Source organism: Salvia splendens, chromosome 11 (genome assembly GCF_004379255.2).
Source record: "Salvia splendens isolate huo1 chromosome 11, SspV2, whole genome shotgun sequence".
Lineage (NCBI taxonomy): Eukaryota > Viridiplantae > Streptophyta > Magnoliopsida > Lamiales > Lamiaceae > Salvia > Salvia splendens.
Window position 1 is genome coordinate 1,020,027 of NC_056042.1, and position 19,579 is coordinate 1,039,605.

Below are 19,579 nucleotides of genomic sequence, written 5' to 3' on the forward strand. Positions count from 1 at the left end.
CTTCAAATCCGAACACGACCCGCACCCGACACGAACCCGTTATCGACACGATATAATATGGGTTGACACGACACGATAACAACCCGAACCCGATATTACACGATTAAAACCTAATATTACACGATTAAACCTTAATTTTAACCTAATTTACACAATTAAAATTCATTTTATACTATTTAAACCTAATTTATAAGAAATTAAAAAATTAAATTAATATATATTTTTTTAAATAATAATAAAAATAATAATATTATTTCTTAATGGGTTACCCGCATCCGACCCGCATCCGACCCGAACCCAACCCGAAATTATCAGGTTCTTAATGGGTCAACCCGATAAGGACACGGATCCAATAAGACTTGACCCCAACCCAATAATTTCATGCGGATTCGTGTCAGATTATCGTGTCGTGTCGAAAATTGTCAGCCCTAAGGTAAAGTAATTAAATCACAATATTTGGTCTTGTCAATCTCATAACGTTTTAAAATGTAGGACCATTAAATTATAAAGTTTCAATTTTTCATAATTGTCTCATCTATATATAATACAATATTGTTTAATTTAACGAAACAACTTTACTTCCAGCACCATCAAAAGATGTACCCCCTCCGTTTCTTAAAAGTAGCAACTATTTCCATTTTGGGTCGTTCCATAAAAATAGAAACTTTAAAATCTTTCTATTTTAGGACATGAAGCCCCACAATTCACCAACTCTACTTTCACTATTTTTTCACTTCTCCTCTCTTACTTTACCAACTTTTCTCACTTACTTTACCAATTGTGCATTAAAACTCGTGCTGTTTCAAATGTTTATATTTTTTGAATACGGAGGGAGTAATTTGTATACAAACTGGGTAAATGAGATAAACTGAAACATTGTGATTTAATATTCTGTTTTCATATGTTATGAAATTAATCAAAATTTTACCAAATTTCATGATTTAAATAACTATTATCTCTTAGAATCATATGCTAAAATTATACTACTTTATACAACTATATATAGTTGCCTTAAGGTGAGGAAATTATCATGTATGCATGTAAGTATATATACACTCAGAAGATGGTGAGAAAAAATTACATCTGCAGTTTCTAAAACAGGCTGTTCTCACCTTTTTACAAGAACAAACATTTGATGCATTTTGTCACTTTAACCTACCTAAAAATGGGCTAACAAGAGATCAAGGAACAAATTTGAACTCTACATTTGCTGTCTTTCTATTACATACAGCATACACGGCCCGTCGCCTTCAGAGGTCGTCGTTGAGGCACGTTCAGGTGCGTCTGGTTGCACGGAAACGAAGCAAGAATGTCGACGATTAGAGTTTAGAACATTTTATCAATGTTAGCTAGCAGCGCGATTTCGCCCTGTAACAAAATCTACAATTTCTACGCAGGCGGAAGGGGACGGCGGCAGGTTGGGCATTCCATTTTTATGTCCATCCATCTCTGCAAACAGCTGCCGTGAAAGAAATGGTCGCACGGCGTCACCTGAAAAGAACAACGGAGCGATTAAGAAGACGTGATCTCAGAACACCGCGAAGAAGATTTTATGGCTCACCATGCAATCGTTCGAGCGTTGGCTGAGGTCGATTGCGGTCATGCAAATGACACAATCCGTGGCGTGGTTCGACCCTTGAAAGAATCGCCTGTAGTAGCTATATTTCTCCGGTAAAATCTGCCAATTACAGAAATTGGTAACCAAATCACGCACGCACGCACGAACGAACAAACACATACGTACACGAATTTGACGAACCTGGCGAGGAATGAACCAACGGGACCCGAGGTAATGCTGTAGGAGGAGAATGAAGACTTGCAGACCCATAAAAAGGGCTAGACAGATGCACCACGTTCCGTCGGGCTCTATTCGCATGAAATTATGTGGGCAGCCGAATACGTATAACGGAATAAAAATTCGAGTTAGAGTCATCCCTAGGATGTAATGAGGATGCAATGGCTTCCTCGAGTCACGAACTACGTTAATCACTATTTGCGGAATCCAGAACGAGTGGAGGAGGAGAAGGATGATCCGCAGAAAATTGTGAAACTCGTACATGACAAGAATGCCGCCCAGGAGGATCCCGTCTGCGAAAGATGCGAGAAACATCCGATTAAAGTCGCCTTTTGCAACAAGATGATGAGAAATGATCAAGTTACTTACAAAAACGACTGTAAAGAACTGAGAGCTCGCGCCTCATAGCCTCCCAATTCTCTCCGTTGTTTGATGGTCTGTTCGCCTTCCAGATCGCAAGTAGGTACCGCATTTCAAATATTGAGAAGACGACGAACTTGAAAAACGCAGCAGTTGCAAAAGCGTTAAATAGAGATTCTGCAAACGAGCAATCATCGCGTTTTACTCCAAAAGGCTATTAACGACTAAAGTAGGCACAAAATTTTGTGCATTCGGATGCACGGGCACTAAAATAAGTGCTGAGATAAGCGTACCGACTAAAATTCCGGCAGTGAGATGCAGAAGGCAGAGATAAGCATCCATTATTGCCTGATGACCGATCATCACAAGCGAGACTTTGGCAGCCCCCTGGAAAGGTTTTATCGAGTTAGCGTTACAAAAGACGAATCATCAAGTATCGAGCATGGTGAAAACCAAACTTACTGATTGGGTGTTGCTGTGTTCCATTTGCCGGATCAACAACAGAACTTCGAGGAAAGATATCTAGCACGTGAAAAGGTTAAAGAATCCAACAAAGGAGTCGTAACAATACGAGATCGTTTCATCTTTCCCTGGATAAATATCAATTATCGATAAACTCGAGATCAACCAACGTGGGAAAGGATACAAAGGTGACCATCAAAGTGTAGTTAACTGCTTTGTTATAGTAGACCTCGACGTTGACAGAAGTCGCATTTAAGAGCATGGGCGAGAAGCAATCTACGTCGTCATCCACTGAAGGGCTCTCCATTAGTCCTTCTAGATAATACTTATCTTGATCTCCACCTAAGTATAAGAAACGTTAAAATCGGGTTAAGATTTGTATCGAATAACACGTTTTTTTAGAGAAAATAATACTCCAAAAGTCGGTTAAACTTATTACCATTATTTCTAGAAGACACTCGTGAAATTTGTGCAGAGATTTCAATGTTGCAGTGTTTCTCCATTTCGTAAATTGGGGCTATGAAAGAATAGCGAGCAATTTTTAGAGAGCAAGTTCGACTAATATACCAACTGATAACGAAATACAATAATAAAAAACGAGCATACAATGTTTCCTCTTCCAGATTTTTTCTCGCGGAGATTCCTGAAACACCTGGGACGAGAAAACTCCGAGCTGAACTAAGAAGAAAAGGCCAACATTAGCAATCAATACATATTTGTTGACAAACCACCATCGAGGTGTATTTGCTTTCAACATGATGCCATCGAAAAAGTGTCGAATGCGAATAATTAAACTGAAGCAACATACGAGAAGTAATGTTTTCAAGGGAGATATTACCAAGTGATAAGGGTTCGACAATAAATAGTCATCTTCTTGCCCAAACTCACTCTCTTTTCCGCTGCAGAATTTCTCCAATGTGAGGATGAAAAGATATGCATAAGGCGAGCGGTGAACTTACAAAACACAGTTAAATAGAGTAGGAGAAACAGAGGAAAACGGAGTAGTAGAAATAAAGGAGGCTACCTGTTAGCCACCATCCTTAGTTGTCGGAAAGGCCATATATACACACCCTCTACCCTGATTTGAGATCCGCGAACATCATTCTCGTTGTCAAACACATCATGGAAAATTATAACTCCCTAGAACATCACATTGAAGACGGACAATTACATTTGGAACATGTGATACTGAAAAAAATAACCCGGAGAAAGAGAAGGCGTTATAAAGTCCACGACACCAACTATAATCCAAGTTTACAAAATGCTTTCACAAACAGAACATTTGGAAGGGTGGGAATTAGAGACATTGAGACTTCTCGGAGCATCAAAGATTTTTCTGGATAATAAAGGATAACCTAATTAAAGTGGTGTTATGTCATAAATAAAAAAACTTTAAAATGTACTGAGCATAAGGTCTATATCGGGAACCAAATAAACGTTCACATTTCCAAAATGAACAGTCATCCAATGAACAAGCAGAAGATCTGTATTTGGGTATATAATAGTTTTGTTTCATCTCACGTGTCAGGCTAGTTAATGTATGATCAAACTACCTGCACATAGTGTACACCTGTTATTTTTGTCGGTGTACTGATTAGCTCTAGTACCGAATTGCCACTGGACTTCCTAAAATCAGCGAACTTGGAAGAGCTATTTGCGGAATCTGGAAACATCCAGCTCCCTGCACCACACGAATTCATATATTTAGGTAATAAAATATAATGGGGAGCAGCAATACTAGAAACGACATGAAAATATACTGGATTTAAGTAGCTCGTTAAATCCCAACCAAATCAACAACTATACTGAAAGTATAGCAAGAAAGTTATCAATAAAATGGTACTACCTTTATAAAAATTCTTCAATAAATCACATATGATAGAAAAGAAATGTAGATTTATTTCAACATATATATGCAAATGAATGATCGTTTAACGATTCAAATAACAAACCTTTATATGTCCCTGTTATATTCCAAGAAGAAAACGGCCCTAATTCTTGCTTTTCCTTACCTATAGGAAGCCACTGGAGAAGTAAAGAAGCCCAAACAATTAGAAGTTAACACTGATAATGTGAGAGCTTTATTAAAAGTAAATCCTAAACTGAACCACATTAGACATAAAATGTAGGGTGAGAAACATAAGTTGGTATGTTTCGTCTAATTCTAGCAAGCAATTCATTGTCGAAGCTTGTCAAACCAAGGGGAAAGGCGATCATCATCTGTGAAAGCTCCTTATAGCATGGAATTTTAACTGAAATTAGGAAAGATATAAGATGCATTATCAACTTCATAGGCATTGTTGGAAAAAACTTGGCGCTAGTCACCTAGATGGCAAAATTGGATGGTTCGAGATTCTCTAGTAAAGCATATCTGCTGGACCAGATATACAAACATAACAACATCTTAGAAGCTGTCAACATTTAAGGATTTCCCTTAATTCAGTAAAGTTTTTTAATAAAATTTGATGACACAATTTATGCATTCTAAGTCTTGAATAACCATATGCAACCTGAATATATCTACTTCTTTCAAATCCATAACAACCATACAATATGGACAAAAGGCTCTGCCGGCAACCAATTACAACAACATTCACGTTCGACACACCATAAGCCTCTCAATCACAACACCTTACACACCATAAGCCTCTCAATCACAACACCTCTAAATCACAAAACCCGGAAAAAACATGGCATTGCACCACTTTTTCAAAAATCTTCAAACACCAGCAACAGCTACATAAATCACCACCATCACAATTCATAATTTTAACCTTTTAACAGCTACACACAAAGCAATACTACTGTGGAAGTTCACTATGCATTAATGTATGTTATCAATCAACAAGAATCACAATCAAAACAATACATCACACAAAATTCATAAATAACAACATTTTGCACAACACTAAAAAACCTAACATTACAAAAGGCAAAAAACATGAAAAGGGCAAAAATTTCACACAAACACACGCACACTAACCTCTTCACCCCAAGGCCGTCTCTGCCTTAGAGGCCTCAAACCACTCACAGGCCACGTCACCACTAAAACCCCAAAACCAATCCGAAACAAAACCCCCCAAAAATTCCAACTTTCCATCACACCCATTTGAGAGCTGAGCTCAATTTCTCAACCTCAACTAAAATCTCCGAAGCCCATCACTCGAAAAGCCTAAAAATCGAGTCTTTTTCCAGAGAGAAGATGATGATAGGTTGCTGACCAACAAACTCAACAAGAAAAAGGATGAAATGCAGCGATCGGCAACAAGAGAAAGCGAGAGCTTAACAACCTAACGAATTGGTAGTTATAAACTCAAGAAAAATAAAAGGGGAGGAAATTAATAAATGATCGTTTGTATTTGGGTTGGAAACCAAATCATGCTGTCAATTTCTTGAACCAGAAATGAACATATAATCCAATCATTAATTAATTCAACTGACTGAATTTCCAATCCAATTTTCTGAATTTCTGAAATTCTTTCAGGCTGTTTTGTACTGGTTGTTGGTAAAACCGAAGTCAAGATTAATTTAAGAATATTTCGTCGAATCCGGATTTTGTTTTTATTTGATTTTTTTAGGGGGAGTCGTAAAGAATTAAATTAATGTTTATAATGTTAACTTCTTTTAATTTATCGTTAAATTAATATTTTTAATTTTTCCACTCATGATTAGTTGATGTATTGAAGGTTATATTAGTCAAATTGAAATGACTGAAATTGTATATTGTGTTTATATTAATAAATTTATAAGATGGTTAAATTATTAGAAATTGTGTTATAAATTATAATTACGATATATAAGGTGTGACACGATTAAAATTAGCAATATTCATAATTTAAGATCTAAATTATGGAGTAGTGTATTTAATCTCGTATACTAATTTTAGTTTAACTTTGAATAAATCGAATCTATGCAAACATTAAAGTGACAAAATATAATTTTAAGTGACATTCAAATATAAAATGTGAAAAATTATTTGAAATAATTTAGTTGGAAAATCATAAATTATTGGTAATTACAACAATAAAGTAGTACATGAATTATCTGAACGACCAATTATCTAGCTAGAGCTGTCTAGTATATATAACAATTAACAAGTAAAATTTCCCTTAATATGTGGATTTATTTCGATTATTCATTGGTTATTCAATAAATTGAATGCAATTCAATTTGGGAAAGATAATTCTCCGTACTTCAGATAAATAAATATTTAAACATATTTCTTTTTAGTGTAATTTTGATATTTTGTGTTTTGCCATTGAATAATATATTGGATTGTTTTCTAGTAATTTAACATCCATTAAGTATACATTGATGGCAACTTTATATTATCATAAATGCTACTTACATTTTTTTGAAAGAGATATTATACTAGTACTACTTAATAAACATTCATTTTATTTGTTGTCTCTCTAGATTTAGGGAGTTCAAATCTATCAATTGTTTCTATATATACACGCACATAATATATACACCAATTTTTATGTGATTGTTCAAATCCAGATACTTTAAAATTGTATCAACCAATAACAGTCATTGGTTCAATTGTATAAATAACACAAAAATGTGAAGTATTTTTGGAATTAAACTTATAGTGTGTATATCTACGATTTGAATTTGATACGTAAACAAAAAAATTGTTAAAATTCGTTGTTTTAGGTATGAATTATTGGGGGAATTGCCAAAACACCATAAACATTGGTCAAATTATTGTCCGTTCCCCAATTCTCGAAATCAATAGGAAAAAATCATTAAATTGGATTTATTCGTATGTTCATATAGAAATCGTTGTCGTTTGGTTTAAAACATCAATAATATATTGCACGTAGATGATCAGATTTTTTCGTCTCGATATAATTGCGAACAGATCCAACCTCTTGGTGTTTCCTATATAATACACTGATTATGGATACTACATATGATGGGCCTCATGCCCAAAATAACTTGCTTTAAGTGGCTAAATGTCTTCAATTAATATATTGGGCCTAGAACTTAGGTTAAAGAGTGATTAATTTGTAAGAATAGAAGTCCAAATAATATTTAAATCGACGCCTATACGGCTATACCTAAATAATAAATTAAATATTTTCGGATAGTCAGTATATATTTCGTTTTGGGTTGACACTTGGTTTTCCAAAAGTGTATCAAAAAAATCAAATCTTTTTTACAGCTTTGTGATTTTTGTTTTTTTTTCCCTCCGGACATACATATTTAGGAGTTCGAGATACATTCGGCATGCTAACCAACCCTTCCCCAGCCCCTCGTGGTTCGTAGACAGGCCGCCAACCAGCCGGGCACCTCCGGCTGGTCTACGCCCGTGAACAGCCGCCATCTGAGACGGCGCTACCAGAGACGGGTCTACGCCCGTGAACAGCCACCACCCGAGACGGGTTCCAGGCCCATTAGCTTGCCAAGCCCCAAGGCAACCAGCCTTGTAAAGGCCCACAGGGGAAATTAATCCCAAGTTAGGCCATCCAGGATTCGAACTCAAGACCTCCTGGATGGTCCGGTATCGTTGCCACCCTCCTCAATCACTTGAGCTAGGCCCATAGGGGAAATTAATCCAAAGCTTTGTGATTTTTGTTGTCCCTTGATAAATGATGAAAATCCCTTGATTTATGATAAATTTCATTTTAATTGATATGTCCATCAGAATTAACTTTAGTAATTAACATAATCTTTCCATGAAAGCCCCAAATCCTCACTCTCGATTCTCAATAATATTGTTTTGTATTTTGAATAAATATTGATGAATCCATTCAACGCCAAATTCATAACTACATACCATTTAAAGTGATCCAAGTAAAATCAAATTAGAGCAAAAGTCAAGCAATAAATATCGTTTTCTACCAAAGGTAATATACTATTAATGTAAACTTTATTTCAATCAACACAGATAAATTGGATTTTGTAGTATGGTAAAGATTCATTAACTCACCTCCAACTTCAAATTAAATACTCTATCTTATTTCGTCACTACAAATTCATCTCATTTAAAATTCAAAACAACATTAATCTCAAATCCTCAACCAATCCTTTGAAACGACCAATTTTGCTTTAGAAAAATGGTGGTTTGTGCATCTACATTGATGTTGTTGCTTGTGTTCTTGTTTGGATTAGTAATAAATTTGTCTCTTGCTCATAATCACGTGTATCACGTGGGCGAACATGATGGTTGAACATTGATGTTGTTGCTTGTGTTCTCTTCTCCTTTTTTCTTTTCTTTTTTTAAATTTTATTTTAGTCTCACTCTCTCTATCTGAATGTTTGTGATAATCAACAAGATTCATTAAATAAGAAACATTAGAATTTGACTTGTAAATATCTTTTTTAAGTGAGATATGCATCCTAAATTTCCATTCTTGTTTTGAAAGAAATATCACTATAAACAATTGCAGATTCAGGTGAAGTCGGGGGTTCAACCTTATGGTCTTCCTTCTAAATATATTTTGTGTTTAAATTTATACAAAATTTTCGATCCGGCCCCTTCTTCTTCATCAGAGGCCATCGGTAGCCATCCTCTGCTGCGCCCACAATGGTGCCCGAATTTTGAGTAGCCATCGGAAGGGGGTATTTATATTAAATTTTCGAATTTAACATTTAAAAAAATAAAAAACGCGTGTCATCGTCCGCCGCGCCCACAATGGTGCCCGATGGCGCGGACGATCGTCCGCGCTTCTTCCGCGCCCGAAGCTTAGGGCGTGGGCATAGGGTGCGCCCGAAGGCGGGCACCCACAATGGAGGTATCGGGCGCGCCCAAGGACGATGGCACGCATCGGGCGTGCCATCGGGCGCCCATTGTGGGTGCCCTTACCGATGGCTACTCAAAATTCTAGCTCACTCGATCCGGCCCCTTCTTCTTCATCAGCGGCCACGACCAACGATGCGAAAACAGCCAAAAATTGACCGACGTTGTCCTCTCCGATCACCACGCGCCGTCCTCCACCGCCCCTTCTCTATCCCCATCCGCCAAAACCCCATCTCACGCGCCTCCGCTCCACCCACCGTCTCACTCTCCATCACCCGCCGCTCAAAAAGACTCTCTACCACTCCCCCACTCGCCCTCACCCATAACCCCAGCTCACGCGCCGCCGCCCTCCAATTACTCGCCCTCACCTTCCCCCACCGCCCAAACCCAAACTCACGCGCCGCCTACTCAGATGCCGGCGCCGGCTCCCGTTTGATTTTTAGGTTGATTTTTAGTTAATTTCATAATTTTTTTAATTTATTGTGGCAAAATCAAATATGTGCATCTTGTGTACAATACTAGTATATCATTATATTTTTAAGTGTTAATTGAAAAGACACTGATTTAGTCATTATATTTTGATTTTTGAATGTTGGTTAAAAGTTAAAACAACGATGATTCATCTAAAATAAAGTGGTTTTGTTGCCATATTTGATTTTGTCACGTAAGTTTCATTTTTTTACTAGGATAAATGCGAAAAAAGTAAAATTAACTGAATGACTAAATGCTAGTATGATTTAACTCATATTTTTAAGTATGATTTTATTTTCAATTTCCAAAGTTATGAAAATGACTAAAAGTCAACTAAATGCTAGTATGATTTAACTGAATGTTATACACACACATAATATTATTAATATATAGTATATGGTTTGAATTAAGGTTTAATTAATTACTTTTTCATTTTTAAGATTTTGGTAAGCATTAACTTACTCAAAATCGATTATATCTCTTCATTTTCATTTTTTACACACAATTTTATCCATAAATAAGGGTTTTAATTTGTTCCTTGGGGTAATATTATCAGAAAATGTTTATTCTGAAAATACTCTTATACCCACTTAACATGCATGTATGGTAAGATTATGCGTATCTAAAAATAGGGATGTCAATCGGGCCAACCCGTTCGGGTTGTCGGGCCATTCGGGTACGGGCTATTCGGGTTATGATTTTTTCGGGTTATAAAAGTTCGACCCTAACCCTAACCCTTCGGGTTTCGGGCTAACCCACCGGGTTATTCGGGCCAATGAGTATTTTTAATTCTTTTAATATTTTCAAAAAAATAATACTTATTTTAAATTTTCTTTAATTATATACATATTTTTAATTAATCATTCAACAATGAAATACGTATTTTTAATTTTCTTTAATATTTTAAAAAAGATTAAGTTATTTAAATTTAAATAACTTATTCATTACATAATTATTTACAAAATATCTATCAATAGTATGTTTATGTTTATGTATTTAAAAAATAAATCAACACTTTATTTCAAAATTCAAACATAAATCAATTCGTAGAAAATTAAATAAAATTTTCATAACGTTAGAGGTGCATCGTAGATGTAACAAAAATATTTTGAATTGTTAAAGAGTGAATTATCAAGATGCTAGCTAATTGGAGTAACTCTAAGTTTTCTTGAATAATGACTGGTCAAATTTAATTTATTCCAGCTGTAAATAAGTCAAATAATAAGTTATCTTTGTTTTAAGAATCATCAAAGTACGCATAATTCAATGACGAAGCGGCGTCAAAACACTTTGCAATATTATATTGGAAATATACTAAAAAAAAGCTTTTATATACGAGTATTTATGAATCCATGAACCACATCGTGATTTTTTTCGTGATCTTATATAGTCGGTTGACATATTTGGATTTTGCATGGTTTTAGAGGGTTGTCTTGGATGATTTTGATTATATTTCTATATTTTGGTATGTTTACATCTTTGTTGAGAAATTATAGAAAATGGATTAGAAAATGTACACAAAATATGTGGATGTGCAGCAGCCTTGTTTGAGTCAATGTTTATCGCGATTTTGAAGTCTGATAAACCTCTAATACATATCATTCTCTTCGTCTTCGAAAGAGCTTCGCGTGGATATATTGCACGCCTCAATCGGAGCTTTGTAGAGAAAGTTATGACCGTTACAAAAATTGCTCGTTGTGCAGAAGCCTTCAACCCGACGGGCCGCCGTAACTCGAACGGGTCAGCCCGCCTAACCCGACAACCCGAATGGTCAGCCCGAATGGCCTGATTTTAAATTCGGGCTGTGAAATTACAACCCTAACCCTGTATTTTTATCGGGTTATTCGGGCCGGCCCGCGGGTTCGGGTTACATTGACATCCCTATCTAAAAATACATAACGTGACATTTTCTACATAGAATATTCCAATATAACAACGTGACATGAGAAAAATCAAATGCACTATAAATTTGTAATTTATTAAATGTTTGAAAAAAAATCATAGATTAGACACATGCAGCGGCGGATGGAGGTGGGGTCGAGTGGGGTCGGCCGACCCCACCGCCATCCCTGGTGAACTGCCGGAATACTCCTCCCAACGGCCCCCGACCCCACGGCGTTCGGAACTCTGCCCCATGATTCATCTTCAAGCTGCGCGCAGCTTTTGCACCTCTGTTGTTATTTCCTCTACTGCTAAATCTTTTATGCGTGTGTTTAGGTTTGGACCTTTTCATTTATTTTAATTAAAACATGCAGGGAATTCTTTCTTCATAAATAATTTATCTCTATTATAATGGTTAATACTTTCTTTACAAATTACAACTAAGATTGCTCGGTATCTAAATTAATTTTAATTCAAACTGTGCAAAAAAAGATTCGGTGCATTATATTATAGGAGTATAGTTTATTGAACATCTTGTAGTCATGTTTTATTAATTAATTTATTTTATTATCGTAGTAACCGATAAATTTTAACCTAATTTTAATAGATATTCTTTCCGTCCGATAAAAATATGAATATTAATGAAACGGAAATTAATGTATAATTGTTAAAATAAGAGAGAAATGGAAAGAAAAAGTAATTATAGTATTGTTAGTGGAGAATGTGGCTCATCTACTAGAAACGGAAGTTACGAAATACTATAAAAGGAGATAATTTTATGTGACATTCCAAAATGAAAATGTATTTATTTTTATGGGACGGATGGAGTAATATCTATCTTTTACTTTTAGTTATTGATTTTAGTTACCTTCTATTTTAGATTAATAGATACTCAATTCGTCCCACAATAAAAGTCATATTTTGTCATTTCGGTCCGTCCTACAATAAGAGTCACATTTCATTTTTATCATAAATGGTAAATAGGTCTCACATTCCACTAACTCACTTCACTCACATTTTATTATAAAAAAGCAATATAAAAAAGTGGGCATCATGTTCCACTCACTTTTCCTACCCACTATTATTTACATTTCTTAAAACTCATGTCTACTTCAAATGTGACTCATATTATGGGATGGATAGAGTATTCATTTTTTAAAAAATCTCGAGTTTCCATCAACTCTTCTAATGCTAATGGCGAACAAAAACAATAGCAACTAGAAGATATATTCGCAACTAATTTTGACAGTTTCATAATATCGTAGAAGTACATATAAAATAGATATATTTCATTTATAATGTATCTTTATAAATATATATATTATTATATTTTATTATTTATTTCGACCCCACGGCATTTTAATCCTGGATCATGTATGGGCTTTTGATTGGTAAAAGTTACTACAAATATTGAGACATTAAGTAATGGGGATAAAAATGTGTTCCATAGCAATAGAGGTGGTGGACCCAATTGAATGCCTCCAACACCAAGAAAACTCTATCTACATATCTTCTTGTAGTAAATTATTAAAAAATAAATCATGGAATCTGCGAAAGTAATATATCAGCTGACATGATGCAATTATTTGTGTAGTTTTTCTCTTCTGTTCATTATTCTACTACGTCATCCAATTTTGAACTATTCTTAGTTGTTACAAAATCAACATTTATTTAGAAAGTTCAGTTTAATTGATCACCTCTTCGAATTCTTCAAGCAACCTCAAAATCTGCACTCTTCTCCTGTGAGTCTCTCTCTCTCTCTCTCTCTCTGGTAGCTATCGTCGTAGGTTTGGTTTGGGGTCGTCTGTGTTTTTGTTAGGGTGTTGTTTTGTTGTTGTTTGGTTTTAGGTTATTAGAGCATTTTTTTACGTCAAAATTTGTTGAATCATCCATCATTTGTAAATGTTTGCAGTGAAAATCAATCTTATATATACTCATGATAATTTTTTAGCTAAATTCCCACTTAATTTGTTGTCGGCTGTAGCTTCTACTATGTTGTTTTGTTGTGGTGTTAGAAATAAGTCAATCACTCCCTTAAAAGGGCTCATGAGAGGGGAGCGTTATCTGCTTTTATATAGATGAGAAACGATCATCACCAAGTTGATATGGGAAAGATTTAGATATTTAACACGCCTTTGCACGTGTGGGTCGGAATGAAAATCGTAATCATCAGTAGACAAAACAAGATATAAGAATTCATCATCGATGTGGGACGGAATTAAGATCAGACTTCCTTTCGTAAGGTAAAGAGATTCATCATCGACTTGAGTCTGCTCTTATCTCTATAACAAAATTGAGTCACTCATCCCCTTAAAAAGGCCTCATAAGGGAATGATTTATCCGTACTTTTATACATTAGATAAAGAGAAATTCAAGTCGACGCGAGACACGATTTGTGATTTAATAGAGTGTTTGTTGCGACTATTATCTTAGTAGGTTTGGTTTGGTGACACATATATGTGTTTTCGTTGGGGTTTAGTTTTGTTGTTAGTTGATGTTAGTTTTAAGATAGATATCTTCTAGGTTTTTGTTTTGTCGAACCATCAGCTCGGGAACCAATTGGCTTGGATGATTTTTTTGCATCAAAAGAAAAAATTAGACACCAAAACTTAAATTTTTGAGTCATCAAAACTTATTGAATCTGCCCTTTGTGTTTAAAATAAATAAAGACTTGCAATTATATATGATTTGATTTATCTTCTAATTTTTATAAAGATTTGTGATGCATTATCTTATCACTTTCATTTAGATTAAATTAATATATCTACAATCTTCAATGATTGGTATTGAAGTTGGACTAGTTCGTTAGAGTACAAATTATTAGGTATCTGTTTTCAAAAATCAAAAGTCTAATAGTATGACAATTTAGATGTTTCTCGAGATCTTATTGCATAATAATAATAAAAATAAAAATAATAATAATAATAATAATAATAATAGTTACACATCCTAATAGTATGACATTTTAGATGCTTCTTGAGATCTTATTGCATAATAATAATAATAAATAATAATTATTATTATTGTTATTAATATAGTTAACCTATCATGTAAGTCTGTGTTATCTTCTATGACCCATCCAAGTTCGCAATTTTTTCCTTAAAATACAAAGATATGTATATCACAAATTTGGTGGGATAGCATTCTGTCCCATTTCTTGTATACCAAACAACAATGAAAAAATCCTCATACGAGCTTATCGTGACACGAAGCCCGCATTTCTTATTTTACTTTGCAAATCTTCTTATATAACATCTTTCTTATCAAACGAGCCCTAAGACTTTTGAATTTTGAATTTAAATGCTCAAATTTATTGGTATTAACCATTCCTACTTATTCGAGTGAGCTGGTTGCCTCCAACAAACACATAATTATAGGCATAAATAAAACTATAGTACTACTATTTAAATAAAAACGTGTGACCACTAGCAAAAAAATCGATATGTATTCGTACTATAAATACGAATAAATCACATTATGGCTGATTAGCATCACTCTCTCGACCTGCAGAGCTAGGAAAAGAGGCGAAGCTCTCGTAAATGGCGGCCGAAATCAGCGAAAACTTGCTGATTAGAAACGTTGAAGAAGGAGGAGATAAGAAGAGCTCAATAAGTGACCGAATATGGATTGAGAGCAAGAAAATTTGGATAGTGGCGGCGCCGGCGATGTTTTGCCGGTTTACGACGTTTGGAACCGGCGTGATCAGCCAAGCCTTCATCGGCCATGTCGGATCGAAGGAGCTGGCCGCCTTCGCTCTCGTCTTCACCGTCTTCGTCAGATTCGCTCAAGGCGTACTGGTACGCTCGTGTCTCTCTATTCAACATTATCCTTTAGTCACAATTGATATTGTTCAAATACTCCATTTTAGCTAATTTTTTTAATGAAAATAAAATTATATTAAAATTATGAAAATTAACATTTTTTTAACATAGCAATTTCTAAACAATTTCATTTAGAGTTCAAAGTTGATGATAGTCGTCACTTTTTTATAGAAAAATAGATACTTCATAGTGATTTGAACTCAACATAATATTAGGGGAGAGAAGAGGAAACTTTTTTTTATTTATTATAGATTTATTTCTATTCAATATGATTAGGGTCATATTCATGAGAGTGATCAGAAATTTAACTTATTTGGCCATAGTATATTTTAAGATAGTCCCCAACCACTGTGACATAAACGTATACATTTGTAATAAACAAATTCGAGATAAAGTAAAATAATCACTTATTAAATGCAAAATCACTCAAATGGAGTACTATATCAGTACCAAAATATGATATCACTTATTCGATTATTTCAGCAGTCGAGTAAGATCAGAACGTGACATCACTTACGCACTTATTCAATTGACATAGTTATGATGGCTCATTTCACGAACTTTTTATGTGGATTCAAATTTTAATTGAGATTTAGAGTTGAACAACCTAAAAATCTGACGAGCTGACTCATCATTTCGTTATTTACGTTTAAATTGGGTAATTTTTTCATAAATTTACGGGTATTCGAAGCATCCGAGCACATTTTATGGAAAATGCTGAAAGTCGGACGCAATGCAGCTAGGGATGGCAAACGGGCTAGAGACGCTCTGCGGGCAAGCCTACGGGGCCCAACAATACCACATGCTCGGAATCTACCTCCAGCGTTCGTGGATCATCTCGATCATCGCCTCCACGGTCATCCTCCCCTTCTTCATCCTGACGGCGCCTATCCTCAAAGTGCTAGGCCAGGAGGCAGAGATCGCTGACATGGCGCAGGCGATGGCCACGTGGATGATCCCGGTGGTGTATTCGTTCGTCCTCGCCTACACCTGCCAGATGTACCTGCAGGCGCAGAGCAAGAACATGATCATCGCCTACCTGGCCGCTGCCTCGCTGGCCCTGCACGTCTTCCTGTCGTGGCTGCTCACGATGAAGTTCGAGTTTGGGGTCACCGGGGCCATGGTTTCCACGGTGGTCGCCTTCTGGCTCCCCAACCTCGGCCAGCTGGCGTTTGTCGCCTGCGGGGGTTGCCCCCAGACGTGGAGGGGGTTTTCGATGCTGGCTTTTAAAGACCTCTGGCCCATCTTCAAGCTCTCTCTGTCCGCCGGCGCCATGCTCTGGTGAGTTGTCACACAGATCGAGGCAAGAGGCGGAGCTAGGATTTTAAAAATAGATTGTCAAATTATATTTAAACACATATATAAAACATTGGAGGGAAATATAGAATTAATACAATGTAAATAAAATATAATAATAATAATAATAATAAAGATAATTGTTAAAGCGGAGCCAAAGGGTCAAGTCCTTGGCTCTGCTTTAGCAAATATGGGGAGTTGGTGGGCTCGAGCACCCCCAAATTGGCTTTTAATCTAAAATTTTTGATGTTATGCATCGTACTATTAGAATAGTACGATGCGATGAGTTTTGATCTTAATGTTATTTACTTATAGCGAAATTTTTGACTCTGGCACTGACACTGATATTATCGACATTGGCATTGACACGTGTTAAGAATGAATATGTGTGTGTGTGTGTGTGTTTTAAGGCTATTTTGAGATGTTGATGATGATTAGATTGTGTTTTTCTTTGGCAGCCTTGAAGTGTGGTACTACCCTGTGATTATCCTTCTCACAGGAAACATGACAAATGCTGAGGTGGCTATTGATGCCCTCTCTATATGGTGAGAGTTCTTGATTTTATTTTCCCAAATTCTATAATAGTATAATCGAATCGAATCGAACTAAATATTAACATTCTCGTATTCAATTTTAAGCTTGTTGGGCTGAGCCCCGGGCTTATCTAGCTAACGAACTTTAATCGAGTCGAGATCTAATAGCTTGTTGCATCTTTTCTATAGCCTCAATATTAATGGTTGGGAATTGATGATATCTCTCGGTTTCATGGCTGCAGCAAGGTACCATACTACTCTATTGTGTGTGTTTTATTATAAAAATGGTACTGATTGATTATTGGATTCGACCGTTCTTAGTGTTCGGATATCGAACGAGCTCGGAGCAGGGAACTCGAAAGCTGCAAAATTCTCGATCGCGACGATTGTGATCACGTCTTTCAGCATAGGATTAGTGTTGTTTGTTGTGTTTCTGGTGTTTAGGCGGCGCGTGGCTTACCTATTCACCGATAGCGAGGAGGTCTCTGCGGCGGTGGATCACATGGGACCGTTGTTGGCCTTCTCCATACTCCTCAACAGTGTCCAACCGGCTCTTTCCGGTTAGCATCTGTTACCCCTTTGATCGTGAAGATTTACGGTGAATGACATGAGTGCAATATTGGAGAGTCATGAGAACTGACTGCACTGAACGTATAAAGTATCTCCACTTAACTGCACTCAACGTCATAAAGTACATTTCAGTGTTCTTATAATGCTGGTGATACTTTATACGTTGAGTGCATTAATTTTATACCTAAATTAAATGTGTTATTCTGACAATCGGAAAATATGTATACGTGGCAGGTGTTGCAATAGGATCCGGATGGCAGGGTACGGTTGCATGGGTGAACCTGACCACATACTATATTATTGGGCTTCCTGTTGGAATTGTGCTTCTATACTTCCTCGATTGGGGAGTTGAAGTATGTCCTCGACTCAATCCTTTATCTAAATTTTTTGACAAGGATGCCAAACGACGTTGTTTTGAGATCTTCTTCTCAAAATTTACGTGTAACATTACAATTTTATTTTTCATTAATTATTTTTTTAAAAAAATCATCTTTTTTCACATTGTGTCTTACAAAATGCACTTGTTTTGTAGGGCGTTTGGATCGGGATGATGATAGGCGTGCTCATTCAGTCTCTCGTACTAGTTTGGATTACTTATAGAACCAATTGGGAGAACCAGGTCAGAGATACCTCTTGATTGAACTATTTTAACAATATTTTCTGTAAAAAAAATATTTTACAATTTTTTATTGATCTTAATGTTTGTGTGGTAAAGGTGGAGGTGGCTCAAGGAAGAGTAAACAGATGGCTCGTGAAAGATGAACAAAATTAATGATGTGGGATTAGAGATCCAAGGGCTTGATGAATGGTGGTTCCAGGAAATGCTTATGATTTTTAAATAATACAGTATTTTTTTGTAGTTTATTAATTCGAGAATGCTAAATATGGAGTATTAATTAAGTGGGTCCTCTTATATTGCTTATAGTATCATAAATTATAATCCAAAATCAAGACCAAATCTTCCCTCTTAAATTTAAAAATGAGTGAATGAGATTAAATCTTACGAATTTTAATAAATAGTAGACAATATCTACAAAAGGGTAAGATCGTCATTCTGTTATCATATCATATTTTTCGTGTTTTTTATATCAACATAGTGTATTTATTACAAATATCAACACAATGACATGAGTATTTCAACACAAGTACATGAAAATATAAACACAGTTTTATTGAGTTTTTACATGCATTATATTGAGATTTTTTGATATATTTGTTGATAAAAAATCTACTTATCAATATATACAAAAACTAAAATAAAAATCATCAAATTTCATCATCCGAGTGTCGTCGGAACATATGCAATTGAGATCTCGTTAGAATCCTTATAAAATTACCTTTAATTTGATACGCCCTCCGTCTCACAAGAATATGCACTCTATCATTTTTAGTCCATCCCACAAGAAAAAGCACTTTCCAATTTTAGAAACTCTTTTCACTCTAATGGAGGTGGGGCCCATTCTCCGCTAACAATACTTTAATTACTTTTTCTCTCTACCTTTCTCTTACTTTCCTAATTTTGCATTAAAACTCGTGCCGAACCCAATTTGTATATTCTTAGGGGACGGAGGGAGTATATTTTTTTGCGAAAAATAATTTAAATCGAGATGATTATGTAAATTTTAAATTTTAGGATAATTTT

At 35.6% G+C, this 19,579-nt stretch overlaps 3 protein-coding genes across 5 annotated transcripts; 2 read left to right on the top strand and 1 right to left on the bottom strand.

The window, feature by feature from the left end:
• Nucleotides 1-1,017: 1,017 nt before the first annotated feature.
• Nucleotides 1,018-6,106, bottom strand: LOC121753562 (transmembrane E3 ubiquitin-protein ligase FLY1-like). 3 transcript variants are annotated; one of them, XM_042148772.1, is made up of 14 exons: nt 5,601-6,106; nt 4,570-4,642; nt 4,171-4,298; nt 3,642-3,757; nt 3,456-3,516; nt 3,224-3,290; nt 3,057-3,134; nt 2,802-2,959; nt 2,618-2,677; nt 2,449-2,542; nt 2,165-2,332; nt 1,760-2,088; nt 1,562-1,678; nt 1,018-1,491 (listed from the first exon to the last, which is right to left on the bottom strand). In XM_042148772.1, exons 1-14 carry the CDS (start codon nt 5,724-5,726, stop codon nt 1,390-1,392), a joined length of 1,677 nt encoding a protein of 558 aa, XP_042004706.1. In that variant the 5' UTR covers nt 5,727-6,106; the 3' UTR covers nt 1,018-1,389. The 3 variants fall into 3 exon arrangements, with proteins under 3 accessions (XP_042004706.1, XP_042004707.1, XP_042004708.1); XM_042148773.1 differs by having other exon boundaries at nt 4,570-4,869; nt 5,601-5,736; XM_042148774.1 differs by lacking the exon at nt 4,570-4,642 and having other exon boundaries at nt 5,601-5,738.
• Nucleotides 6,107-9,354: 3,248 nt separating this feature from the next.
• Nucleotides 9,355-9,801, top strand: LOC121756016 (extensin-like). Its single transcript, XM_042151469.1, has 2 exons — nt 9,355-9,360; nt 9,454-9,801. The coding sequence occupies exons 1-2, from the start codon at nt 9,355-9,357 to the stop codon at nt 9,799-9,801; spliced, it is 354 nt and encodes a 117-aa protein (XP_042007403.1).
• A 3,501-nt stretch (nt 9,802-13,302) lies between these two features.
• On the top strand, nt 13,303-18,837 carry LOC121756331 (protein DETOXIFICATION 21-like). Its single transcript, XM_042151845.1, has 9 exons — nt 13,303-13,459; nt 15,228-15,514; nt 16,278-16,819; nt 17,293-17,379; nt 17,557-17,613; nt 17,689-17,927; nt 18,172-18,290; nt 18,470-18,556; nt 18,653-18,837. The coding sequence occupies exons 2-9, from the start codon at nt 15,257-15,259 to the stop codon at nt 18,707-18,709; spliced, it is 1,446 nt and encodes a 481-aa protein (XP_042007779.1). The 5' UTR covers nt 13,303-13,459; nt 15,228-15,256; the 3' UTR covers nt 18,710-18,837.
• The last annotated feature ends 742 nt before the right edge of the window (nt 18,838-19,579 follow it).

Excerpts from the sequence above, each read along its gene's own strand:
- LOC121756331 (XM_042151845.1), top strand. The coding sequence starts at position 15,257 with ATGGCGGCCGAAATCAGCGAAAACTTGCTGATTAGAAACGTTGAAGAA. Across the intron at positions 17,380-17,556 it reads ATTGATGCCCTCTCTATATG|CCTCAATATTAATGGTTGGG; the intron begins GTGAGAGTTCTT and ends TCTTTTCTATAG. Across the intron at positions 17,614-17,688 it reads GGTTTCATGGCTGCAGCAAG|TGTTCGGATATCGAACGAGC; the intron begins GTACCATACTAC and ends GACCGTTCTTAG.
- LOC121753562 (XM_042148772.1), bottom strand. The coding sequence starts at position 5,726 with ATGGGTGTGATGGAAAGTTGGAATTTTTGGGGGGTTTTGTTTCGGATT. Across the intron at positions 3,758-4,170 it reads CAGGTGTACACTATGTGCAG|GGAGTTATAATTTTCCATGA; the intron begins GTAGTTTGATCA and ends GTGATGTTCTAG. Across the intron at positions 1,492-1,561 it reads AACGCTCGAACGATTGCATG|GTGACGCCGTGCGACCATTT; the intron begins GTGAGCCATAAA and ends TGTTCTTTTCAG.